Source organism: Arachis stenosperma, chromosome 8 (genome assembly GCF_014773155.1).
Source record: "Arachis stenosperma cultivar V10309 chromosome 8, arast.V10309.gnm1.PFL2, whole genome shotgun sequence".
Lineage (NCBI taxonomy): Eukaryota > Viridiplantae > Streptophyta > Magnoliopsida > Fabales > Fabaceae > Arachis > Arachis stenosperma.
Genome location: NC_080384.1, coordinates 16,340,683 through 16,358,825, shown reverse-complemented (window position 1 = coordinate 16,358,825; position 18,143 = coordinate 16,340,683). Strand labels below are relative to the sequence as shown.

General features: G+C 28.8%; 2 protein-coding genes across 2 annotated transcripts; both read left to right on the top strand.

The window, feature by feature from the left end:
- The first annotated feature begins 154 nt into the window (after window positions 1-154).
- Window positions 155-3,570, top strand: LOC130944216 (uncharacterized). The gene is made up of 5 exons (XM_057872427.1): window positions 155-339; window positions 828-874; window positions 955-1,112; window positions 2,034-2,098; window positions 3,288-3,570. Exons 3-5 carry the CDS (start codon window positions 968-970, stop codon window positions 3,354-3,356), a joined length of 279 nt encoding a protein of 92 aa, XP_057728410.1. The 5' UTR covers window positions 155-339; window positions 828-874; window positions 955-967; the 3' UTR covers window positions 3,357-3,570.
- Window positions 3,571-7,225: 3,655 nt separating this feature from the next.
- On the top strand, window positions 7,226-8,167 carry LOC130943959 (uncharacterized). Its single transcript, XM_057872066.1, has one exon. The coding sequence runs from the start codon at window positions 7,348-7,350 to the stop codon at window positions 7,927-7,929; it is 582 nt and encodes a 193-aa protein (XP_057728049.1). The 5' UTR covers window positions 7,226-7,347; the 3' UTR covers window positions 7,930-8,167.
- Window positions 8,168-18,143: the final 9,976 nt, after the last annotated feature.

Genomic DNA, 18,143 nt, shown 5'->3' with positions numbered 1-18,143 from the left:
TTTTTTAATTTTGGTTCGCAAATTTTATTGAATCTCGTGCTACAATTTTAGATTAAAAAAAGCAGCACTGCGAATTTCATGTACGTCACGTGTGCTTGGATTAATTTGTAAACAAAAGTAATTATTTATTTTCTTTCTTGAAAAATAAATGAAGGATCTAAACGTCATTTTGGATCCCCAAAAATAAAAAAAAAAAAAGGCCTGATTCAGGAACCCGCCACAGTGTTACTTCTTCTCCCTCACTCCAGCATTTCTCTTCTCAGTCTGCCGCCGCCGCTGTTCTTCCCTTCCTCGTGCCGGCCGTCGTGTATTTTCCTATCCTACGCCTTCCCTTCACTGGTTCGTATTCTTCTCTTTTTTGTTCCTGTCTGTTTTTTTCTTTTACCTTTTCTTTTTCTTTTCCCCATTTTTCTGCTTTTTAGTTGCTTTTGTTCCTTTGCTTCTGTTAATTTTGGTCTCTTCACTGCGAACTTTTGCTTCCATCGTCCGTTCCTTCTAATGCTCCTGTAACTTCGCTTCTGTTGCTTCTATAGTTCTGTTATTTGATTGATTGTTGCTGCTGCTATGTTGTGGCTTATGAGTTATGAAATTCTTGATTTGGTATGTTAATTCTTGTTAATGTTATGAGCTTATTGATTTGGTATGGTTGCTGCTGCTGCTGTGAAAAAGATGTTATTACTGTGATAATGACCTTGGTTGATGGTTTTGAATTTTTACCTGAGAGCATGTTTGTGTTTTTGTGTGTTTATTCATGATTTTATATGTTATTTTAAAAAAATACAAATTCTTAACTAGGGGAAAATAAACTCTCAATGTGAATTGTGCAGCTCCCCAACAGGGACAAAACAAGAGTTTGAATTGTTCCCAATCTCAGGTATGTATTTTTCTCTGTTTTGTTCTGCTATTCCTTGTGTATGCAATTATCTTTTTCATGTGTTATCTTCATTATTGAAGAGGAGAAGAAAAGATGCCTCTAGGGCTGATCCTAGGCATAGGAAGAGCTTTTCGAAGGAAGAGGACTTCTTCATTGGACATTCTATCATCAAAACGTGCTCCACGAGGTTACTACAAGGGCAAGAACTGCAAGCCTACTGGTTTCCATACCCGTAAAGGTACAGTTTACTTTAAAATTTTCTTAATTTCGTCTTAGCCTTTATAAATGTTATCTTTTGTCCACGTCCACGGATGTCAGAATCGACAATATGGGTTCCTGCTCTCCGAAGGTTCCATTTTGATTTATTCTTCCTTCATTTCAATTGACATTGTTTGTTCTTCTAAAAAATGTATGAATTAGATGACCCAGATTCGTGTTATTTTGTTTCTTTCTTCAGTCTCATAAGAATCGCTATACCTTCCCTTTGCTGTTATTTTTTGTTTATACAATTTGAAAGCTTCTTAATTCTTGTGAAATGAATGAATTAGATGTTTATGTTGTATGAAATTTTTTCCTTTCTTTGATATCGATGTATAACTTGGGAACCTTTTTTCATTTTTTATCATAATTTTATGTTTCTATGACTTTGATTTGCTGATGGCTGCTTGCCATGAAATAATGCTCAATTCTTCACGTGATAGTTTGAGGGATTGTAGTTTACTCAGCTGCCAGCTCAGTCAGTTAGAATTAGAAGTAGTTAGAAGCTGTTTAGTTAGTTATACTAGATGAATAGTTAGACTGCTAAGTGTAACTCATACATGTATATTAGCATAACCTGATAATACAGTGACTGTGCATTGATTCATTTTATCGTTTTTACCTTTCTTGTCACTCTTAGCTTGCTTTCTTTCTCGTTCTCTAACTTTATCACAAGCTTTGGTGATACCTATACTGCATTTAGAAAGTTTGGCTCTGTCATGACTCTAGATTCATTACTGAACTTTTAGTTGTAGAAATCAGTCATATGCTTATTAGTATCCATCAATCTTTTTAGTTTTCTTTTTTCATAAATATATTTGCTACTTTCTACAGTTATTGTCAATAGTTCATTTTTCCTTTTTGCCTGTCAAGTTGAATGTAAATTTGCACTTTGTTGCAGGTGGGTATGTGGTGGTGCAAGAAAAATTGCCAAACTATATAGTCCCTGATTTGACAGATTTTAAGGTTTGAATTGTACACCCAGTTTGCATTGTTCACTGGTGTTTTGTTAATCCGTTTGTTTTCAACATGATTACAAATTTGCAATGCTGAGATAAGTTCCCATGGAAAATTTTGTGCCAAGAGATGGTTCTCCTGGTGGCTACGAGGGAAAAGAAAATGAAGATATCTGGGGAAGGAAGGGTAAAGGAAGGAGGGGGTTAGAGAATTTCATTTCATTGATTAGGGAGTTTAAAACCCTCATTGTTGGGGAACTCCAAAGTAGCATTTGTTTCTTATCTTAGGACAAAAAGGATGGAGACTGAGGTAGCTGTAAAGGAAGGAACACTAGAGATGCATATATGCCTTCCATTCGTTCGGGTAGTACAGAAATTTGCTTAAAAACTGCCGGCGAGTCAAGACATGTCTTGTTTCTCTATTTTAAAGTATACAGGTTATCTTAAAATTTGTCTCAACACAGGGACAACATTAAGCTTTTGTCAAGACATGTATTTGTCCCCAATATTTTTTTATCACCTCTGTTTTTATGACAAGAACCAAATGCTACTTAAATATAAGTATGGTTTATAAAGGGGTTAGTAAAAGCTCTAAAGTGCCTGTTAGCGTTATCACTCTAATAAATCTCGGAAACAAGGATAAGTGCTCTTGAAGTCTCTTCCTTTTCTCCCTTCCCCCTCAAAAGCATAACTCTCAAACAGTCAAACAAGTACTAGTAGATAATTTGACATTGTTTCTTTGTTAAGCTCTTTAATTCTTCTATCTTTTAAGCTTCTCTAGTATATCATTATTTATGTTTCTTCAGCTTCCTTCGCCCTTAGCTTAGGTGCATCCCGATACATAGTAGCTTTGTGTGAGTGGCTTTAATAGTTAATAGTTTTGGGACTAACATGGAACAGTTGGTCAAACAATGGCTGGTTGAGCCTAATAGTAATATTATAGGCAACATTAGGATCCACAGTGGCAATAAGTATTCTTGTGATGTGGTAATACCGTTAAATTGTGTTGTGTGATCTCTTTTATCATAATAGTACATTTTTTACTTCCATAGACATTTTTTCCAGCTTAAAATGTCTGCTATGGTTTCATCACTTCATTGATTATTTCCTTTTATGAATGATCAAAACCATAATCTCTCACTGATGAATTTTAGTCCATAACTGTCAGTGCTGATTAGCATCATTCTTTCTTTATGCAGCTCAAACCATATGTATCTCAATGTCCTAGAGATGTCAAGACCTCAGAGGCTTCTGCATTGACTAAGTAAACCAAATGGAGTAGTGTAAGGTGGTTTCTTTGTAACACTGCAGACTATTTCTTTGGAGAAGAGTTGGTAGAAATAGCCCTTCGTTTGAATGGTCATGCTTTTGTGATTATTACATTTGCCGTATTGACTGGCCCAAAATATCTGTGTTATGTGACAATGATACTACACGACTTAGACTATCAAAACCATTAATAAATTTTTGCTGTTATTTTCCTATGGTTTCTTTAGTATTACTGTACTTCTGGGTAAAAGCGAAATGGCAACGCATGAATTTATATATTACAAGGATGTTTCTTTCTTTTTTTGTCATCCCCTGTTATGTCATAAATATTCTGAAAGTGATTAATGTTATTCTTTATCTTTAAATTTGTCAAAAGTTTTGATAAAGTTCGGAGTGCTTTTTAAATTAATGGATAAACAAATTAAAAGTAACAATAAGGGCAGAAAAAACACATTTAAAATGAGATTCTTTTAAGCTGAAAAACAAGACTATAGATAAAGTATTTCATAAGAAATCGTGATTATGATGTATTTTATTAATTTAAATATAGTCATACTATTATTATTATCTTACTTCTCTAACAAATTCATTTTACCAAAAGATATACCACAAAAAAATTTAGGTAATTATTATTTTTTTATATTTAACTCATTTTTTTAATTAAAAATACTTATCTTTAACATTTTTCGTGTACGGAGTCCTTGAAGCGTGACCGGTCAACAATAAGAAATTAAGAATTGCTTAGAGGTTAGCTTGGTGGATTCGAGTGCTGTTATTGTTTAAGAGCTTTTTGGTGGAAAGCAATATATAAAGAATAATCATATATCATATTGGCAATAAAATACGGTAGATATATTTAATAAATAAAAGAGTAAAGTATCGTTTTTGTCCCCAACGTTTGGGGTAAGTCTCAAAGTTGTCCCTAACGTTTCAATCGTCCTATTTAAGTCCCCAACGTTTCAAAATTGACTCAATGTTGTCCTACCGTTAGGGATCCGTTAATAAAATTGACGGCGGGACAAAATTGAAACGATTTTGAAACACGTTAGGGACTTAAATAGGACGAAAACGTTGGGGACAAAAATGATACATAAAAATAAATTTTAATTTTATTTTTCAATAATAATAATTTTTTACTATACATAGTATTCAATTATTTTTAATCACATTTACACTTAATCACATCACTTTTATTCTAAATAATTTTTTTTATTTTATACTTAAAGTAATGTAATTTTTTATAAATAAATAAATTTTACACTTTTATTCTAAATAAATAATGTAATATGAATAGAATGAAAGTGTAAAATTATAAAAAAAAAATATAAGTAATGTGATTGAGTAATGAAAGTAAAATTACATTATTTAGAATGAAAGAGTAAAAGTATAAAAAAATTAATTTATTTTGAATGAAAGTGTAAAATTATAAAAAAAAATTATAAGTAATGTGATTAAGTAATGAAAGTAAAATTACATTATTTAGAATGAAAGTATAAAATTTATTTATTTATAAAAGAATTACAATACTTAAGCATAAAATTATAAAAAATTTATTTATTTAGAATGAAAGTGTAAAATTAAAAAAAATATAAGTAATGTGATTAAGTAATGAAAGTAAAATGATATTATTTAGAATGAAAGTGTAAAAGTTATTTATTTATAAAAAAAAATTACATTACTTTAAATGTAAAATTATAAAAAAATTAATTTATTTAGAATGAAAGTGGAAAATTATTAAAAAAATTATAAGTAATGTGATTAAATAATGAAAGTAAAATTACATTATTTAGAATGAAAGTGTAAAATTTATTTATTTATAAAAAAATTACATTACTTTAAGAATAAAATTATAACAAAATTAATTTATTTAAAATAAAAGTAATGTGATTAACTGTAATTTAAAAAACGATTGAATATTATGTACAGTAAAAATTAATATTATTGAAGGATAAAATTAAAATTTATTTTTATGTATCATTTTTGTCCCCAACGTTTTAAAATTGTCTCAATTTTGTCCCGCCGTTAATTCTATTAACGGATCCCTAACGGCAGACAACATTGAGTCAATTTTGAAACGTTAGGGACTTAAATAGGACGATTGAAACGTTAGGGACAACTTTGGGACTTACCCCAAACGTTAGGGACAAAAACGATACTTTACTCTAAATAAAATTAGGCCTTAACTTTAAAGTTTATCCAATTTACCACAAAGAAATAAACAATAAAAGCTTATCTTTTCATAATTAGGTTTTTTAATTTGAATATGGATAAAAAAGTGGTGTTGAACTCAAATGTGGGGAATACATAAGCTTCACAGTCATGTGGTGTCAATGGAACAGAACTCGGACCATGCGAGTTCTCTATTAATAAAAAAATTGAAAACAACAAACAACTTGGATGGTCCGTTTTCTAGCTTCCGAAATTTATATTTGCCCAACCACAAGTCGGACCATGCGATTTCTTAAGCAAAATTTTAAAATCAAACAATTCGCATGGTCCGATTTGTGTACTCTGAGTTTTTTCAATTTTTTTAACACAAATCGGACCCTCCGATTTGTGTACTCTAGATTTTTTCAACTTTTAAAACACAAATAGGAGGGTTCGATTTGTGTACTCCCACAGTTTTAAAAAACACCAAAAATTACCATGTTAAAGTATATCATTCCTTTTGTTCCAATATCAAAATTTTTTAGCCTCATAATTAAGGTGTTAAATACATTATCGACAAACGTTCAATAAATTTCAGAATGTTTTGATTTTGATACACCAATAATTATTAAACTCGTCTAAATTTCAACATAATAACAAAAATGAAAAATAATAACACATTTTTTAAGCGTATTTGATGTGTTAAAAAAATTATGTAAAAGAACAAATTAAAATTCTAAAAATTGCGTATTAAATTAAATATAATCAATGAATAATTTAAAAAAAAAATCAAAGAATATACAATTACTTTTCATGGAATTAGGAAAGTTAATAGAATCTTATTGGTTGAAGAAAATACAGTTGTCACATATCACAGAATGTATGGCAACGTACCATTGGTTGTACTGAAAGTAACCAGTGAACCACTCTTCCCAGCCAGTACCACTGTCTCAGTGGGTCCCAAGCAAATTTATTCTTTATGGGAAAATAGAGCAATATTAGGAGCATCAATTTTTGTGATTGTTAGTTATCAATTAGTCATTAATAATAATTTGATGGTGTGAAATTTTATCCAATAGCTCATCTTTCTCTGCTGATTACATATTGGTCAAAATTCAATAAAATTGCTGGTCCCCTAAATTTTTTCGAAAAAATATAAAAAGTCAATAAAGTATCTGTACAATGTGTACAATGAAGATTTAGGAATATTCGATTCAGTAGGATATTATCTCTGATATTCGAATAGTTATTCTAGATAATATGGATGTATTATGTTTGAAAAATTAGTAGTATTTTATCTTAGATATTCATTTTTTAACTTATATTGGGCTAAATAAATAACTCATTGTACACATTATACAAATATTCTATTAACTCCTAGCAGAATTCATTCTTTCTATTTTAATTAAAAAAAAAAGAGAGATTAATAAAATAAATAAAGAAATTACCTGAGAAGCCAAAATCTATTGTCTTTCCTTTTCATCCCCAATAGTCAACAACATTACAAATTTACACTCACCACCAAAATACAAAACGACTACGTTTCAGTCGTTTACCAGCACGGTTGCTTTGATTTTGTCCACGCCGCCCAAGCCTTTTGCGTTTTCCACACACTCAACAATCAGCGCATCAAAACCGTCCACTTAAAACACGTGTCCTGATCCAAACCGTCCAATTAATTCCAAGTCCATTTTTTTTAGTCCTGTCAAAAAGAACCATTTTGGAGGAAGCTCCCATGAACTATCATGGAAAGTGAAACACACCATCATCACCACCACCAGCACCACCACATTCATTCATGTATAAAAATGTAGGAAGAGCGATGAAGCTTATGTTGCAAAAATGGCGAGCTTCAACCTCAAAAGAGTACTCACCAATAACAAGCAGAAGAAGAACAATAATAACGAACGAGATGATTTTGGAAGATTCAAACCAGGTGGCGGTGGTTGCAAGAAGCATCCGAAACACCACCAATCCCCCGGCGTGTGCTCTCTCTGTTTGAACGATAGGCTTCTTCAACTTTCTTCTTCTTCTAGCGCTTCTGTTATTGGCGGCGGTTCTTCTTGTTCTTCTTCTGTTTCTTCTTTGTCCTCGTATTATTCTTCTTCTTCAGCTTCTTCCTGTGCTTCTCCCGTATCGCGTCATTTTCCTCTTACTTCTGAAGGAAAACGAAGCTCTACACTTTCGATCTTTCTGTTGAGTGGTGCCAAGCATAACAATAATAATGGACTTCTCAAGAGTAGGTCAATGGCGGTTGATCATGATTATCATCGTCGAAGCAAGAAGAAGAGTGGATTTTGGTCCAAGTTTCTTCCTTCTAAGAGCAAGAGAATAAACACAATGGAGGAAAAAGAGGCTAACAAGGTGGTGGTGCTTCGTTCTAGCTCTATGAGAGAAACAACTGTCACCGTAGATACCTCATGAACATTATTATTTTTTTTTTGTTTCTTTCTTTTATGAAATTTCGGTAGATTTTTCATTTTTGGTTTTTTTATTCTTAGAATCTTAGGTTTTCAAATTTCTTCTACTTTTCTTTCTTTAATTTCCTTCCCAAAAAAAAGGAAATAGAGATCAGATCTTGTATTGCATGCATTATAAGCAATCAGCTGAGCATGTGTATTATAATTATATTCGATCTGTACATAACTATATATTCGATCCACCTATTTTTGAAAGAGAAAACAAAAACAGAAAGTACATATACATATATATATATATATATACATATATAATATTTGTTTGTAGTTTTGTACAATTAGAGGTACGTATAGTTTCACGGATATTCAATATGCCAGGATCGTCGTTATTCAAGAGGGTTTTTTAATTTGAATATGGATAAAAAAGTGGTGTTGAACTCAAATGTGGGGAATACATAAGCTTCACAGTCATGTGGTGTCAATGGAACAGAACTCGGCCATGCGAGTTCTCTATTAATAAAAAAATTGAAAACAACAAACAACTCGGATGGTCTGTTTTCTAACTTCCGAAATTTATATTTGCCCAACCACAAGTCGGACCATGCGATTTCTTAAGCAAAATTTTAAAATTAAACAACTCGCATGGTCCGATTTGTGTACTCTGAGTTTTTTCAATTTTTTTAACACAAATCGGACCCTCCGATTTGTGTACTCTAGATTTTTTCAACTTTTAAAACACAAATCGGAGGGTCCGATTTGTGTACTCCCACAGTTTTAAAAAACACCAAAAATTACCATGTTAAAGTATATCATTCCTTTTGTTCCAATATCAAAATTTTTTAGCCTATTCAAGAGGGGATAATAATACTAAAAAGTTTTTTTTAAGATGTTTTCTAGCAACTAAAATTTAACGCATATAGTTGATTAAATCATATTATTTTTGTCAAAATTAGGTCAAACAAATTAATTTGATCGAAAAAATAATAAATCAAATTTTAAATTAATCTAAATTAATATTTTTTTATAGAAAATGATTACAATATTTTTATTATAAAAAATGACTAAAATACTTTTATTATATATATTAATTTTGAGAATCCTAAATTCTAGTCCTTTACTTCTCTGTCATTATAGGGTTAGAATTTAGAATTTTCAAAATTAATATATATATATATATATATATATATATATATATATATATATATAAAAGAGTATTTTAGTCATTTTCTATAATAAGAGTATTATAGTTATTTTCTATAAAAAAATAATATTAATTTAGACTGGTTTAAAATTTATTTCATTATTTTTTCGGTTAAATTAATTTGTCTAACCTAATTTTGACAAAAATAACATGACTTAATTAATTATATATGTTAAATTTTAATTAATAAAAAACATCTTTAAAAAAAGACGTTTTATACGTCTTTATCCGAGTGACTCCCTAATAATAATATAAAAATAGTGATATATGACGAATATTAATTTTTAAATATTAAATTATTTTAAAATTTAATAATATAAAAATAAAAAATTAATCAAAAATATTAATTAATATTAATAAAAAATATTTCATAATATAACTCATTATTATTCCATTTAGATTATTTGATTCTTCTATTATTTTTATTTGCTTGTGATAATTGAATATTGTTGTGGCGGTTATATTTACACATACATAAGAGAGAGGTCATAAAGAATAATAGAATATTATTTAGAATAGAGGTGATAAAATGGGTTGAATCTGTCGGGTTAGTCTGTCAGATTTATTAAAAAGGTGAGTTTGGTTAGATTTTGTAATTTGTCAAATTAAAAAAATTTGCCAAACTTGCATAGTCAAAATTGCGGGTTTTGGCGGGGGCGGAATAGGTTTTTATTTTTTATTTTTATTTTTCTTCTAGTTATTAACTTTATTTATTTTATTTTACAATTTCGTATATATGTTTAAATTATATGACTTATTTTTTAAAATAAAAATGATTTTATTGATAAATATTATTTTAAATAATTTTATTGAAGATAAAAATTAAAAAAAAAAGATAATAAAAAAATTATATTATAATTTGATTATTTTTTATTTGTATTTAATTTTTTAATTATTATTTTTTAAGAAAAGAAAGAGTCAAGTGGATTAGTCCACCAACTCATCAATCTACCATAAAATAAGATGGACTAACATTTTAAACTTACTTTAATTGACAGAATTGACAAAATAAACCAATCCACACCGTTTGTAATATAGGTCTAGGCCGAAAGAGAGGGAGACGGATTGGACCGAGCCAGTCCGCTTTGCCACCCTTAATTTAAAAGGTGCAGATCAGAGGTATATATATATATATATATGCTGGCATGCCTTGGCTGTATGTATGTATAGATATGGCTGTAAGTCTGTAACAACTAACAACCAGGTAAGGCTGGTCTCATAAATTTATAACATATAGTATGCTAATTTAATGAAAATTTCTCTTGGTAGGTTACAAATTTCAATGAAGTGGTACGACTTTGAATTTTCTTATACATTTTATCGAATAATGTTAGAACTTAAAACATGATCAGAATTTATTATTTTGATCAAATAATTAATTATTAATATTAAAAATATAAACTAAAATATATGGTTAGATTAAATAAATTAAATTAATGATTAAAAATAAAAAAAACAAAAAATAATAAATTATCATCATCTTTTAACATTTCTTCATTTATTTGATTTTACGTGATTTCTATATTTGGTCTTTAGTCCTTTGCACATGCGAAGATTAGTAGTATTACGAGGAGTAATGTTATTTGATTATCCCAAAATAAATATCATTATGACATAACTTGAAAATACAAGAAAAGATTTTATTGTTAAATTGACTAGAAGAACGAAACATGCTTCATAAATATATGTACTTTTGTGACACAATGAATAGGTATCTATATGAAAAAAAATAAAAATTAAGGTGAAATTAATTTTACGCAAAGTTTATAACTACAAATGATTAAATAATTTAACTGATTTAACTAAATTTTTATCTAACGATTCTTAATTATTAACTGCACTTGAATTTAAAAAAAAATAACAAATAATGGAATTAAATGAAAAAAAAATTGCGTAGAAAATGCATAACCCTAGTTGTACTTGACAGCATAATATAGTTGATATCCGTGGGGCATACACGTTATTCCTGGAAATTTCGTTTGCATGCGTTGTAAAGTAGAAACAGCTGAAAGTTAATGTCTTCTATCTCGTGTCTGGAACAAGCAATTAAAAATTCAGCGAAAGCAGAAACAAGACCCAGATCCAATCTTCACGCCAGTTTCCAAGACCACAAATACAATTCTTGTTTGAATACTCTATTCTTTGTTCTTTATTATGCAAAAGAAATTAAATCACTTTCACATATATAACCACTCATTAACAAGAGTTACCACACATTAACAAGAGTTTATAAAATGAATAATTATTATAAATTATTGTAAATCCATCGAGCTCGTTTAATTTAATTTGTTCTCTTCTAAAACTTAAATTTAAACTTGATTATTGTGTGTAAATTATTGAATATACATATATATTATGGCTGGATATTGTTTGACTTTTCTACCAATACAAGCGGAAAAATTGGTATTCTTTTTCTGGACTAATTTTTTAAAGAAAAATGAAAAATTATTACCAGTGGTATATGTATATACAATTGTATACTAATGTTTTGGAATAAGAAAGTATAGGGAGTCAATGGAAATATTTGTACAATGTGTACGATAGAAATTTAGGGAGTATTAGAGATATAATTATTAGTATATTGCCCATTATACATATTGTACAAAAATTCTATTGGCTCCCTAGCAGGACTCTTTAGAATAATATTTTAAAAGATATTGAAGCACTCAATTGTTGATAGATAAGAAGTTGTGTTATTTATCTTAGATTTTACTAATAAGATGATACTCACGGTTTATAGTTCAAATGTCATAATAGTCTTTTCATAATTTTATTATATTTTTTCTACAAACTACTGATAATATTCCACTGTCATATATATAAACATATATTGGATGCCATTAGAGGATAATTTAATGATAATAATAAAAAAAAATTTTGTTAAAATACTTTGTTTTCTGAAAAATATTAGAGGATTAAATTTTTTAGTAAAAAAAAATTGGTTTTAACTGTAAAATGCAAGACGAAAACAAGAGTCGTCTATTTTTTTAATATCTTACCATTTTCAATGTACATATTAACATATTATATTATTATCTTTCCTTTGCCAAAATTTTGAAAGCATTACGCATTAATGCATCATACTAATAGTAGTGTTGGATTTGCCGCCTGTTACAGTAATCTTTTTTTTTTTTTTTGGTCATGCGCCTTTTACAGTAATCGAGAATGGCTACGATGCAAACCAAAACTTTGCACCAATATTTCTTTTTTTGGTCAATGGGCACCAATATAAAACTCAGTTGGAAGCCCACTTAGTTAAAACAATCCAGAGAACTAAGGCCTTTCGTCCTCCACTTAAGCCCACTTTTGTTTAATTGGGCTCCTCACATACCAAAACCAAAAATGGAACGCCCTTTGCCCTTCGCCCTTCTTCAGAATGATGAAAGGTTCAAAAAAAAAAAAAAATGAATTGTTCAAGTGGTCAGCTCACTCGTCCGTTTAAACAAGTGTCGGGAATTTGAATTCCAGTTTGTACATGCATCAACCCATTGGCCAACAACAAACACTTAAATGGAGCTCCGATCTGCGACGAATTAGTCCTTAGTTTATCGGGTTGAGAGATACTGTGAGCAACAAAAAAAAAACGTTAAAAAAAATCAAATTGAATTGGTTTAGTGATTATCTCATTAGTCCGCTTAAGCAAGTATAGGAATTTGAATCTCCCCTTGCAGCAACCCTTCCCAAAAAAAAGTTCAAATCGGTTTCACAAGATACAAACCATACAATATTACCTAGGGGTAGCAATATATACCCTATCCGCGGGTACCCAACCCGACCCCATCCGATCGGGTAGGGTTGCCAACCCGATCCGCAGCGAGTAGAGTAGGGTGCAAGTAGGGTTTTCGTGCGGGTCGGGTAGGGGAGTTGAGCTTCAACCATACCCGACCAACACCCTATATATATATATATATATATATATATATATATGTTATATACTTATATAAAAATATGTTTCAAGTGGATGTTGAACTAAAAATCTCTCACTAAATGCAACAAATCCTTAGCCACTAAAAGAAGATTATTAATTGATAATTTAATATATTTTTTTTACATAAAAGTCAGTTCTATTTTAAATTATTATCAAGTTATATAATAATGTTGTATTTTTTTTGTAACCAACGGGTTAAAAACATGTAAAGTTAGGATTGAGATATTCTCAACTCGCAAATAAGATAGGGTTGAGTTTATATAAAAATCTCAACCCGCAGATAGGATTAGAATTGACTCCAAATCCTACTCTACCCTATCCTACCCTACCCATTGCCACCCCCTAATACTTCACACTTCACACTTCACAACACCTCCACCGTCGCCATTAATAATGTACCTTAATTTTCCACTTCCAAATGCTAAATTTCATGATGATTAGAGGGAGTATTAACAAAAATATTCTACGCATATAATAAAGGATTTAGTTATTATGTATCTTTAAAGTATAAATTAAAATTATTATTAGTAAAAGATTTTAAAATTTTTATTTAATAGATGCACAATATTTATATTAGAAATTAAACTTTATATATTTTTTATAATTACTTTTTTTATTAGTAATATTAATTTGTGTTTTTAAAGTATATATTAACTAAATTTTATAATAAATTTATTATTTTATATATTTAATATATATTTATATTTTAATTAATTGGTAACTATGTTTCTTCATGCAAGAGTATTAAAATGCACCAAAATCCAAATACACTGGTTGATGTGCCAATGTCATGCATTTTAAGGTCACTTCTACGTGTACAATTATACATTAGATAGCTTAGAAATAAAGTATTATTTTAGTTTTTAATATTTAAATTAAATTTTAATTTAATTTTTAAAGTTTTACATATTTTATTTAAATTCTAAAATGTTTTAAATATAATTAATATTGTTTTATAATTAAATTTAACTAGAATAATTAACAAAAAAATTATATGTTAGTAATTATTGATAGATCAAATATATTTACAAACTAAAATTAAATATTACATTAATTCTTAAATATATTAATTATTCGTGTCAATTTTAAATTAATATTAAATTAATTTAAAATTTTTAAAATTAAAATAGAATATTTAAAATATTAAAATATAAATTAAGGTTTTTTTTTGGTGACTCAAACATAAATTAAGATTGGATACAAACATTGGAGACTTAAATAATATTTTACCCATTAATTAGTGGTTGCTTATATTTACGGTGCGCATTGTAATTCCTTCACCATAGACGTATTGATCGCTTATTAGGGCCTTTCCATTCGTTCAAGACCAAAATGTTTCAGCCACTAAAATTGCCCAGGCAATGATTAGGTTAGGCCCAAAATAAGGAGAAAACGACACCGTTTCTTACCTACTACCAACTCACTTTGTGAATGCATCACCCAAGCTTTGCACTTGGAAGCATAGCTGGCCTCATGTTAGGCCTTGATGCTATTGGGTGTTAAGACTCTACAAACATAAGAATTAAGAAAAAGAAAAAAAAATTGGAAACACTAAAAAATAAAGAAGTTTAAAACGTTTTTTTTAAGATATTTTTTAATAATTAAAATTATATATATAATCGATTAAATTATATTATTTCTGTTATAATTATATTGGATAAATTAATTTGACTAAAAGATTGATAAATGAAATTTTAAATTGGTCTAAATTAATTTTTTTAATATAAAAAATAACTAATATATATATATATATATATATATATATATATATATTGAGAATCTTAAATCCTAGTCCTATTATTCTCAATGTGCCATCACGGGGTTAAGATTTAGGATTTTTAACACACACACACACACATATATATATATATATATATATATATATATATATATATATATATATGATAAAAGTATTTTGTTATTTTTTATAATAAGGATATTGTAATTATTTTCTATAAAAAAATATTAATTTAGATTGGTTTAAGATTTAGTTCATCGAATTTTTAGTGAAATCAATTTATCTAATCTAATTTTAACAAAAATAATACGGTTTAATCAGTTATATGTATTGAATTTTAATTATTAAAAAACATCTTTAAAAAAATATTTTAAACGTCTTTATCTGAGTAACTCCTAAAAAATATTACTAATGTACATGTTTTTGTATTTTTTATTTTAAAATATTTATCTTATTATTATTATTATAGTATTTTATTTTATAATAATTATTGTATGAATTCCAATTATATTTTTTTAGATTTGATTTTGAATTGTTTTATCCAGGACGGCACACAGATTGAGTTGGATATGACAAAAAAATTCTATCTGATCTATACTATATTCATCGGATCGGATCAGATATAATATTTGTATTTTTTAGGCTCGAATCCGGATCGAATATAGGATATATCGGTTAAAAAAATTTAAAAATTCAAAAAATAAATAAAATAATTTTACCACAAGACAAACCCTAACGCAAATAATTTCTAATTTAACCAGAATCAAACCATAATAAAAAATTTAAATCATAAAAAAAACAATCAAAAGAGGGATACAGCCAAAAAAATTACAAAATATGAATATAAAAGAATGCGCCAAATGATAAGATTGTCTTTTCAAATCTGTTCCAAAAAAAATGATCATTTTTATCTATGAATGTCTAAAATACTAACAAAATTATTTATAAAAATGACAAATTTCACATCGTTGTTTCATCCTCCTTCTTTTCCTTCCATCACTAGATATACTCCTTGTTCATTTCATTGCATCATGTTCTTCTGTTTCATTTTTTTATGATTCTATTTATTTCCTAGGTTTTGAATTTTTTGGCCTTCAACTTTTTATGATTTTTGTTTCAGTTTTTTTTTAGGCTTATTTTTTTAAATTTATTTTTGGGGCTTGATTTTTTTCAATGTTTTTTTTGGGATTTTCAGAGGATCATCTTCTACCACTACTGCTTTTGGAGTGAAAACAGAAGAATAAATTAAATCACTGAAGGTTTGTGGGGCCCCAAAGATGACGTTAAAGTGGAGCATTGAAGGAGGGTTATTGATGTAGTCTTCTCGTAACTGCTAGGATGATTTGAATTTGGATATGTTTGAATTTGCATTTGTTTTATGGCTGTTATTATCTCTTTTTTTTTTGTTAGGTTGTTAATGTTAGAGTTGTGAATGTGATTTGTTTTGTAATAATATTATAATGTAGTTTATGTGGTTTATTGAGAGAGGAGGTTTGATGGTGCTGGGAGGGATGATAATGATGACAGTATTTTGAAATTTTTGAATAATTTTATAATATTTTAATATTTTTATCGTATAAAATTTATTTTTTGGGAATATAAAATTAGTTTCGTATTTTTATGGATAATTTTATTAACATTCTAAATATTTATAGATAAAAGTTATAGATTTTTCACGAAAAATGGATGAGGGTGATATTTCTTGCAGTAATCGTAACGTGACACTACCTTATGTACATCACACATTCAAAAGGTGACGCAATATACAAGTTTAAAAATTTTAAAAATACTTTATCTTTTCACAATAAATTCTTATAACTTTTATTTCTGTAACCAAATAAAAATTCGTGTAACAATTTGAATTCCAAAATTATGTTTTTTAGTTAAACTTTATTAGTGAAGGGTGGCTGCTGAAAAGAGATTTGTTAATTGAATATAAAAGTACAGCAGGTAAAAAAAAATGTTATTAGTGGTTTGGTAATAGAAGTTGGTGATAGACGAAGGACATTATTTTGGAAAGATAACTGGGTTTAAGATGGTCTTCTGAAAAGATGTTTTTTAAGATTTTTTTCTGTTTCAAATCAGCAAAGATCTGTGATAGGAGATTGTAGGTTTTAAGATGGGTTAGAGTGGATTTGGAATTTTTCTTGAAGGAAGGAATTGTTTCAATGGGAGCTGGAACTAGTTCACAAACTTCATGATATGTTAAGACCAGTGAAGCTATCAGCTAATAGAGAAGATAATCTTGTTTGAAAATTTGATAATAAAGGTATTTTTTCTACTAACTCTTTTTTGCAGGTGTTGCAATCGGAGACTCTTTCGGAGGAGATTACGAGTTATAGCTTCACAAGTTCGATCTGAAAAGAGTTGGTTCCGCCTAGAATTGAACTGTTTGGTTGGTTTGTTTTAGTCGGTAGAGTGAATACTAAAGAAAGGTTGAGTAGATTAGGCATAACTCGCCAGCATGATAGTATTTGTGTCTTGTGTAAAAAGGAGATCGAATAGTTCATCATTTGTTTGTGTTCTGTGAGTTTACGTAGCAGGTATGGTGCGTCTGGTTGAGATATTTTCATAGAGATTGGGTTGTCCCAGGAAGCATTAAAGGCTTGTTTGAGAGTTAGAATGGAACACCTAATAGAAAAGAGGAATAGAAAAGGTGGCTGACTGGGTTCTTTGCAGTTAATTGGAATGTCTGGTTGGAACGCAATAACAGGATTTTCAACAATAAAGAGGTAACTCTTGATGTCATACAGAACATGACATTTTTGAGCTACAAAGAGTGGACTGGTATTGATCATACTGGTTGTTGATAGCAATGCCGGAGATGACATAGGATTATTAACCTTGTGTTTAAATTTGCTTTTGTATATGTCTGTTTTATGCTCCATTCTCGTGTCGAGCTTCATTTGTTTTAAAAAAAAAACAAATAAAAATAAGCATTATGAATAATAATTAGATAAATCTAATACTTAATAGTTAAGAACATGACATAGTAATCCCATGAAAACAGTCATGCTACACATACAAATCTTTTTAGTTTACAAGTCTTACAAGTTAAGTCAAACCCAACAGAAGTTACACTCATCCATAAAAATGTGTTAACACGCGCATCACGTTTCCAAAGCGCTCACTCACCATTAAGAACGACTCTTCTTCTTCTTCCTCGATGAAAATCATAACTGTCATTTTTTTTTCGCGTTTTTTCTCCTCCACCTCTTCTTCCTTCTTCTTCTCCTTTTTCTTTGTATTTTTCCTCTTTTTTCTTTGCGTGTTTCATCTTCATCATCGTGTTTCTCCTCCGTCTTCTTTTGATTTTACAACATTATGTATTTTTTTCTTCTTTGTTTGATTTTT